The sequence below is a fragment of the Triticum aestivum genome, chromosome 3D (assembly GCF_018294505.1).
Source record: "Triticum aestivum cultivar Chinese Spring chromosome 3D, IWGSC CS RefSeq v2.1, whole genome shotgun sequence".
NCBI classification, from domain to species: Eukaryota; Viridiplantae; Streptophyta; class Magnoliopsida; order Poales; family Poaceae; genus Triticum; species Triticum aestivum.
Window position 1 is genome coordinate 508407252 of NC_057802.1, and position 9905 is coordinate 508417156.

The 9905-nt window shown below is 37.6% G+C and overlaps 1 protein-coding gene across 1 annotated transcript; it reads right to left on the reverse strand.

Annotated features, from left to right (window-relative positions):
* Positions 1 to 3756: 3756 nt before the first annotated feature.
* Positions 3757 to 4813, reverse strand: LOC123075116 (uncharacterized). The gene is made up of 2 exons (XM_044497789.1): positions 4524 to 4813; positions 3757 to 4133 (listed from the first exon to the last, which is right to left on the reverse strand). The coding sequence occupies exons 1-2, from the start codon at positions 4716 to 4718 to the stop codon at positions 3972 to 3974; spliced, it is 357 nt and encodes a 118-aa protein (XP_044353724.1). The 5' UTR covers positions 4719 to 4813; the 3' UTR covers positions 3757 to 3971.
* Positions 4814 to 9905: the final 5092 nt, after the last annotated feature.

Sequence of the window (9905 nt, forward strand, 5' to 3'; positions counted from 1 at the left end):
GAAGTAAAAAATAAATCCAGGTCCGTAGTTCAGCTATTTTTTTAAATAATACATTTTTTTATTAAATTTCAAAAATATTACGCCTTAATTATATTATTCAAAAATAATACCCAATCGGTCTACTGCTGGCCGATTGGTGCATGCACCCACTTATCTGTTGAATAGGTATTTGAAAACTGTTGAAGAAGTATTGGAAAAAATGTTGATTATGCATATAAAAATGGTAATCGAGCATTTGAAAAATAATGTTGAACAAGTATTTAAAAACTGTTGAATAGGTATTTGAAAAAAGTTGAAGAAGCATTTTTAAAAATGTTGATCATGTATATAAAAATGTTAAGCAAGCATTTGCAAAAACTGTTGAACAAGTATTTGAAAAAATGTTGAACAAGTATTTAAAAAATATTGATCATGTATAAAAAATTGTTGAACAAGTATTTATAAAAATATTGATCATGTATATAAAAATGTTGAACAAGTATTTGAAAAAATGTTGAACAAGTATTTGAAAAAGTACTTGTTCAAAATTCTTTTTTGTTTCTCATTCTACATTCTAATATACATGATCAACTTTTTTCAAATACTTGTTCAAAATTCTTTTTTCCTCTCCGATTTGCTTTCATTCTACATTCTTATACACATGTTAAACATTTTTTTAAAAACTTGTTTAAAAAATTCAAATACCTGTTTAACATTTTTTAAATACTTGTTCAACATTTTTAAAAAATATTTGTTCAACATTTTTATATACATGATCAACATTTTTACAAATACTTGTTCAACATTTTTATATACATGATCAATATGTTTTCAAATACTTGTTCAACATTTTTTCAAATACTTGTTCAACATTTTTTGGAAATGCTTGATTAACATTTTTATATACATGATCAACATTTTTTAGAATACTTCTTCAACGTTTTTCAAATACCTATTCAACAGTTTTCAAATATTTGTTCAACATTTTTCAAATACTTGTTCAATATTTTTTCAAATGCTTGATTAACATTTTTATATGCATGATTAATATTTTTTCAGATACTTCTTCCACATTTTTCAAATACCTATTCAACACATAAATGGTTGCATGCACATGTTGACCTAGAGGAAGCAGACTGGGCACCAATCGGCCAGCAGTGGGCCAACTGGATCCAATGGGCCCGCAGTGGGCCGACTGGGGGCCAATCAACCACTAGTAGGATGACTGGATCCAATCGGCCAGCAGTAGGCCGACTGGGTATTATTTTTAAAAAATATAATTACGGCGTAACATTTCTAAATTTAATAAAAAAATTGTATTATTTTAAAAAAGTAGCGGTAGTTCACCTAGCGACGACTACAAGCACTGGAGCAAGCCGAAGGCGCGCCGCCATCAACACCCCTCCCTCATCGGAGCCGGGCAAACCTTGTTGTAGTAGATAGACGAGAAGTCGTTATGCTAAGGCCCCATAGAACCACCGCACCAGAATAGCAATCGCCGCCGATGAAGAGAAGCGTAGATTAGAAGTATCCAACTTGTAGGCACACAAACACAGACGGACGAAGACCGAATCCACGTGGATCCACCAAAGACGAATGCCGACTTAATCCCATGAGATCCGCCGGAGACAAACCTTCACATGTCCTCCGACTATGCTAGAAACACCATCGAAACGGGGGCTAGGCGGGAAGGACCTTATTCCATCTGCAGAGAGTCGCCCCCCCTCCCATCTCTAAATAGGACAGAAACCCTAACAAAACTAAAAACGGAGCCCTCCCGCCAGCAAGGGCTGGGATCCACCTTGCCTCCATGGTCCTAAGCCCACAGGAGACGAGGCAGACCAGCGACGACGGTAGCGGGAGGCAGGAGAAATCCTAGCACAGGGTGCAGGGTGCGAACGGCCAGCCGCCGCCGTTTTGTTTAATTTTTACAGAGAAGCATGGAACATGCTCGGCCCCTGTTCATGAAGAATTACAGTACTTCACCACCGTTATAAATAAACCGGCTCGGTCCATTAACAATTTCTGAAATCTCAAAGTGGTCCATGAAAAAAAGGCAAGAGGTGGCACTAAAGTTTAGTCCCATATCGCAGTTGAGAAAGTGTTGGACCTCTTTACATAGTAGATTCTCTCCATCACTCTAAGTGATGTGTTGAGGAGAAACAAGACACCACACACGCGCACTCGCTTGCCTTGCCGGCTGCGGCAGCGCACGCACGCACGCACGCGACATGCACGTGAATGGTCCATCAAAATCCGATTCGATGCTTGCAGGGGCGCGGCTTCCTTTTGTTGTTTTATTTTTTAATGTCTAGCACACAAGTAAATTATTTCTAGTTCGATAAGTATAAAACCTAGAATCCAAGTCGGTTTGAGATCATGATCACGACACGATACCGTCTCTGGTCCTATTATATATACCGCTACCGGTTGCGGCCAAAGATACATCGAAAACACTAAGGGTTTTGCCTCACCTGTATTTTTTCCTTCTTTTCTTTTCCTGTTTCCATTTTTTCGTTTTCAATTTACAATTGATTTAAAAACCAAAGTTGATCCAATTCATAATGGGGAAATCTATAGAAAGTCAAACTTATATTTAGGTCGTGTGGAAATTATTTTCCTGCCCAAATAAAATATGCAACCATGTTTAAAATAATTCCCTTTTGATTTCACTCATTTTTTTAAATAATAGAGGTACAAAATATTATTTGGGACTTGTGGAAAATAGTTTTCAGCCCAAATAGAAATTTTAATTGTCACTCTATTTTGGGATATCAATTTATTCCCTAAATCTTCAAGTGTTCGATTTATTTCTCAATTGACTTTAGGGTTTCAAATAAATACTAGGGATTTATGGAAATCATTTTCCGGCCCATCATTAAAGAAAAGGTCACAACCTTTTCATGAGCTCAATTTTTGATTTATAAATAATACCTAATTGACAATTCATGATGTTGAATAATTCTGATATTTTATTTGGGCCACATTTTCAATCAAATCAATCAACTCTTTGTCAAAACTAGCTAACATCGAAGAATCACAAGCAAATCTGTAAATTTTTAATTCCCTCTAATTTATTTATTAACTTTTCAAGTTTGGAAAAATCTTAGGATGTGACAGCACGTAGGTATATGTAGGCTACCAAACACCTCCCTAGTTGTTTCCAAACAGAGAAAGAGAGGTATGTCTACCTTGCCTTAGCTAAAAGAACGCCTCGCCTTCGCTCTGGTTCATTACATAAAAAAGCAAACCCTTCACAAATTTATACCTACTAATAAAAGAATTAATGCTTTCGCTTTGTGCGTCACCAAATTGCCCCCATAGTTCACATAAATTACCCCTCAATGCCACCATAAGTGAAAAAAAATCCATTTATTTTTTCCCAGATCCGCTTAAACGGATAACAGATGGGTCGCATTGAGTGCAATTCGGCCCAGTAGCCATTGTTGACACTTTCATTTTTTTTATTTTTGTCAGATTCAAATGCACCTATAAAAATAATTAATATCTTATAATTTTACTCCCAAATTAATCATGTCATATTTGAAACTTACCATAAAATAGCAAAGCATGACCGTTGTGCAACTATTTTAAAAAAGTGGTGTCGCGTTTAAAGTAGAGGACATGAACCTATATATGTGGATCTTGAGCATGTATTATCGGGCAAATGGTGTGTAATATATATTTTTTTCCGTTGCAATGCATGGGCATATTTGCTAGTGAATATATTATATATGAAAATGCAAAGGCTACTATTTCACCACTCGTGCCAAGTGATAGGTCAGGACTAAGTTTTTTTTCTAAAATATATATATTCAATCTATTCCATCTAAAAACTTTCAATTGTTAATGTAGTACAGAGAACACCGGAAGTTGCAGAAATTACATCTAGGTTCATAGATTGGTTAGCGACGACTACAAGCACTAGAGCAAGTTAAAGACGTGTTGTTGTTATCATCCCTCCCTCGCCACAGCCAAGTGATAGATCAGGACTAAGTTGTATCATTGAGAAGATCGTCGGATTCAAATGTGAGCATGAGCATACTAATCGGCACAATCCAAATCACGCACGTAGCAAGTATCCTCGCATAGAGTGGCCCATCCACCATGAAGAGCATAACCGTATATATGATTCCCACCACGATCATGAAACACTGCAAAGAACAAATGTAAGGAGAAAATCATTACATCGGATCGCACTTTCCTTTTCGGGTTCAAGCGGAGAAAGTGCCGGTTGCGTTGATGATAACAATTGTGTGTACAAAATAGAATACTACGGAGCACAAGTCAAGTACTTCCTCCGTTCATAAATACAAGATATTTTAGATATTTTAATATGGACTACATACAAACTAAAATGAGTGAAACAACAGTTTAAAACATGTCTATATACATTCGATTCAGAAAAAAATTAAAACATCTTATATATTTATGAACAGAGGGTGTAACTCATTATTATTATTATTATGCACATAACATGGACGTTCGTACACTTCTACTGTACATGTGTGGGTTCTAAAATTGGAGCGTGCATCTTATCTTACCCTCATCAACGGCTTGTGGCAGGGGCTAGGCTTGGACCGGGGACAGGGCTCGAGGAGCGGGACACCGATGGCCACCCAGGTTTCACCCTCCCTTCGCATCTGCAACGGTTCGGTGTGTGGGACACCAACCACCACCCTGGCTTCACGCGCTCGTCCCATCTGCTGCCACGCAAGGTAGGTGGTGGCGGCGCTCATGGCTAATCTACCCGCGCCGGCAGGTTTGGTTTGCTGGCGTACGTCGAGGTTTTTCTGGGATTAGCGTTTTCCAAAGATCGATCGGGTCAGAGCAAAGGCTGGTTAAAGCGTGATGAGTATATACTGAATACTGTATAAAGAAAAAGGTTAGTATAATGGTTGAAGCAGTACGGAGTTGATCAGGTATCGTACACCAATCATCCCGTATCCGAATCGAATCCCTGCACAGTCTACTGTTGATTGCGATCCGAAGGTTCCCTCTCCCCCTTGGTCTTTGTCTTGGCCCTCGTCCAGTGCATAATATTTCACGTCGAGCAATGCTACATCTAAGTGCAGATTGTTACGTATCTTTACGTAAGAGCGAGTATGATAAGGTACAGTTAGCAGGCTATAAGGATTAAAATATCGCATGTTTGCTGAGTTGGATGAGAGAGAAGAGAAGAGAGAAGGGAGGCTGCAGATTAAGAGCCGGCTGCAGCACGTGCTCCAAGAAACAATGTGAGATTGTAAGGTGGGCCATCTATTAATGAAGTAGTAGTATTTTGTAAATTGCTACTATACATGTTGGCTATTAGGTTGGCTATAGATGATGTGGCAACTTCATATAGCCGATTGTTGGCTATACTATTAACCATGCTCAGTTAATTGGATATTAGTGCAGGCGCCGGGCCCACCCCCTAAAAATCAGGGGGACATTTAGTTTTGGTGGAAGGAAGTTACGTCGGAACACGTAAAAGCTTACGTAGGTCTAGGATTTTCATTTCACGTGGCGGAGGCTGCATCGCTGTGAGCTTCACCTTTCCAACCTGCTCGTCGACGAGCAGGTGCCTCTATTTGGCTCATGCTAATTGATGTTATACTCCGTATAACCTACCAAACGAAGAAAATGTCAAGCGAGACCAAACCATCCAAGTAGGGCTTTTCAGAAGAGAAGACGTCGTGTGGTACGGGCATCGCCCATTCGTACCACGGTTCGTACCACGCCGCCACCTTTCCGTGGTTGACTATTTCACTTCCGCTTGATCGGATCTCGCATTCAAGAAACAGAGAGCCCAAAACCATGAAACAAAAGCAGAAAACCTCACACCTCCGCAAGGGGTTTCGAGAGGGAACCGGCAGAAGGGCACTGCACACCAACACCTCGATCAATGAGACTACGACATCGACCATTGTCATCATCCATATCCTTGATATCGACTTCTCCATCTATCTCTTTGTAATACCAAACCCTAGTGTGGATTCATACGTGTGCTACATTAATCATTCATCTATATAGCCATGAACACCATGATGAGGTTTATTGAAAACCCTTTAGTTCTCGATGATATGGAGGGACCCTAGTATGTGTATGTAACACCGATAGATGTATGATTCTCTTTATATGTTTGAGCTAACTATTCTTCATGATGTTGTGTGATGTCGACCTTGTAACATTTGCCTTAATGAATGTGAAGGATGTATTGGGGTATTGCGATTACGGAAGCTATCTCCATGCTTTGTAAACTTTTCGTAAATAGAATAACAGAGACCCCAAAGTCTTGTGCCGCGTCGATGGAGAGACCCTTAACCATCGTCGCCTTCACTAGGCAGGGGAAGGGATGGCGGTATCATGAGTTGCGGCAATATATACACATCTTTATTTGGCTCTGCCCACATGGAACACATATAAAAAATGATAAGTTACTTGAAACCAAAATCATGCTTTCGCACAATTAAGTAACAAATATAAACCAGAATCTGAACTCCTTGAGAACAGCTTAGCCCTATTGAAGATTTCATCACTTCATTTACTCCCTTGCTCTTTATTTGCCTTTGTTTTGTTAGCTTACTTTAATTATTGTCAAAACGCTCTTTCAATATTTTCACCTTCACATCGCTTTTCTATGGAGAAAGATGACTTGCAGGCACTTTGCAGTAAACCTCTATAAGCGACAAATACCATTTCCTAACGTCTCCGTGAGATTGATATTCTTACCTCGAAAAGACTACAACTCAACCATGTACACTGCAGGACATCAAGCTTTTTCTGACATCGTTGTCGTGGAGCCCAGAGCCTTTGGCCTTTGTTTTAAGTTTTGGTTTATTTTGTGTAGTAAGTTTTTTTCCAAGTTCTACAGAACCATGGCTGAGTTTGAACATATGTATCAACTCGATGCAATAAAGATCTCGGGTTGTCCTTTAAAGAAATCTTCACATCTTTAGGTCCGAGACCCAATGGTGAAACTTACGAAATTAATTTGAGTTTACTCGGACAGCTACGGAGTAAGCAATTAACAGATGATGGCACGGAAGATCCGTACCAACATGTGAAAATAGTTGATGAGATTTGTGAAGAAAAAAAATTACACTAATGCAGAAATGCTTACTCACAATCTTAATTAGTAGCCCGACTTTTTGAATCTGCGCCACTTGTTTTTTTAAATACTGGTGGCATGGGCCAATTTCACACTTCACAATATTCCCTTACTGGTGGTGTGTAAAGGGCTTCACCACTCCAACAATATTGTGCCTACTTGTGGCGTGTTTTTCACCATGCCACCAATAGTGTACCTATTTGTGGCATGAGATTTTTCCCCACGCCACCAGTACTTTTTATGGGGCCCACTTTTTGGGCCTTATGTAGTGCCGACTTAGTAGCGGTGTGATTGTAAGTGGCACGCCAACAGTAAATCCTTTACTGGTGGCATGTGAGATAGGCCGCACGTCACTAATAGCGTCGCTCTAACATGCTAAACGTGTTTATAGAAATGTAAGATCGTTTACAAATCCTTTACTTGTGGCCATACTTTGGTTTGCATTTAACTCCTAGCTAACAATTTATATAGACGATTTCATGTATCGCTCTACACATGTTTTCTACCCGTTTTTTCCAAGTACCACTTTGTTTTTTAGTGAACTTTCATTTTAATTTTCATGATACATTAAGTCCCAAATGAAAAAAAATGATTATCAATATGCATATTGTTTATTTTATATCTTTATTATATTTTCATTATTGTGTACCTTGAAGAGAAACATGAAATTTTTCTAATTTATGTGGATTTAAAAAGGTGAACATATATAAAAAATTGTTGTGTAAATTTATGTATCTCCATTCAGGACCACAAGCACGCACAATTTTTGTGCATCTTCATTGTATTTTTAAAATATACAATTATTAAAAATTAACAGTATTGTATTCAAAAAACTGTTCAACGTGTATTAAAAGTTATTGTGTGACAATAATAAAATCTAGAAATGTACTAACATGTTAAGCGTGTTTATAGAAATGTAAGATTAATTTTACACAATATTTTTAATACACATTCCATTTTCCAAAAATACGGTGAGTATTTTCTAAAATAATATGAAAATGAACTTGAACGTGTATTTCAAAAAATTCTCACCATGTTTTTAATATATGTTCAGCTTTTTAAATCCACATAAATTTTAGAAAAAGGCATGTTTATCTCTTTAAAGTACACAATAATGAAAATAGAATAGAGATATAAAATAAACAACAATTGCATATTGATAATCATTTTATTTTTTTCATATGGAAAAACCTATGGATCATGAAAACTAAACAGAAACTTCACTCAAAAGAAAAACAAGATGTGCACAGCGATATGTAGAATAGTCTATATAAACTGCTTGTTGGTAGTTCCAGCAAACCAAAGGTTGGCCGCTTGGTCCGCTTGATTGGCAGGCTATGAGGAGATCACTTGTTCGAATTCCCTCCGCCCAGGCTTTGTATTAAAGTGCAGGTGGTATTTTTTGCGATAATTAATTAAAGTCCAGGGATGTTTCCATAAAAAAACATCGCAAACAGCTCACAGAGCGCGTCCAGCGCACGCAGCCACTGACATGTGGCCCAACGACACGCTGGCACTCGATACAGCGGCGTACGGCACCGTATTTAAACGTCCGGACAAGTTACGGCACCATTTTTGTGTATTTTCCAAATTTAGACATCAAACTGACCGTGCCGAACAAGTTAGGGCGCCTTCGGTGTATTAAACTCTTTTGTTTAAGGATTTGAATTTCTTAGAATGAAAGGAGCTGGCATTGAGAATTTTTTTAAGGATTGTTCTAGAGGAAGTACAAATCAATCAAACAATCTCTGTAGAAAATAATCCTTACGGTTTATGCCCTTCAAATATCATATAGAACTAGAGGCTAACGCGCGCTTCGCCGCGCGGTTCTTCACTCGTGAAAATAACCTTTTTTATGTCTATAAATTATTGTGATTAGTTTTTTTATTTTATCTGTGTTGGCTTTGTGTTTTAATTTTTTGTTGGTGGTATTTTTTGTTCCTATATCGTGTCGGGTTGATGTTGGATTTATTTTCAAGAGAAGAGAGGAGTTATTTGATGCGTGGTTGTGAAGTCTTTGCACAATTTCGACCTTGGTGTCAGCCCCGTGGTGATTGTTTGAGCCTCTTAGGAGTTCTTATTTCACACTAAATCCATGGAATTGCTATTGTGACGCTCACATAGGTCAGCATACGAAGCTCTCGCTCGCTCAGCTTGGCTCCCCGCTCCTCTCGCTAGTTCAGTTTTTTCCGCTCACCCCACTGCTAACTCAGAAAAAATGCATATCTTTCTTATTTGAAAAGGTTAGTTAAATTAAATGATGTTTAAGGAACTTTAAAAATATTATGACTTTTAAAAACCATATTTTTTTAAAATAATGAATTTAAAATATATTCATGGTGTAAAAAATGTTTGCAAAATAAAAAAAATACAAATTAAAAAAATGTTCACAAACTTTAAGTGACCGTGAACTTAAAAATATCCACAAAGTTCATCAATATTAACAAATTTGAAGAATTTTAAAATATGTTTATGTTTTTTAAAGTGCACAAATTTTAATAAGTGCTCATAAATTAAAACATGGAAAATTAAAAAAAAGAGAGGAGAAGAAATAAAACTAAACAACACACACTTACGTGTGGGGCCCTAGTGACCCCCACAACCCTTGAAGCACCACAACGCTTCAATTCGAGGGAGCTTAGTATCTCTACTAGAAGGGTTGAGCGTGCTTTGCTGCGCCGTTGATGCTGTTGGGTATCTTAAAAAATATATTCACTCTATTTCAAAATGCAAGGTGTAGTACTTTTTTGAAAAGTCAAACCTTTTAAAGTTTGATGAAATTTGTAGATAAATATATCAAAATCAATAATATCAAATCGGTATAATTAGATTC

Coding starts and splice junctions, on each gene's coding strand:
- LOC123075116 (XM_044497789.1), bottom strand. CDS start 4,718: ATGAGCGCCGCCACCACCTACCTTGCGTGGCAGCAGATGGGACGAGCG. Junction 4,134..4,523: donor GCCACAAGCCGTTGATGAGG/GTAAGATAAGAT, acceptor TGTTCTTTGCAG/TGTTTCATGATCGTGGTGGG.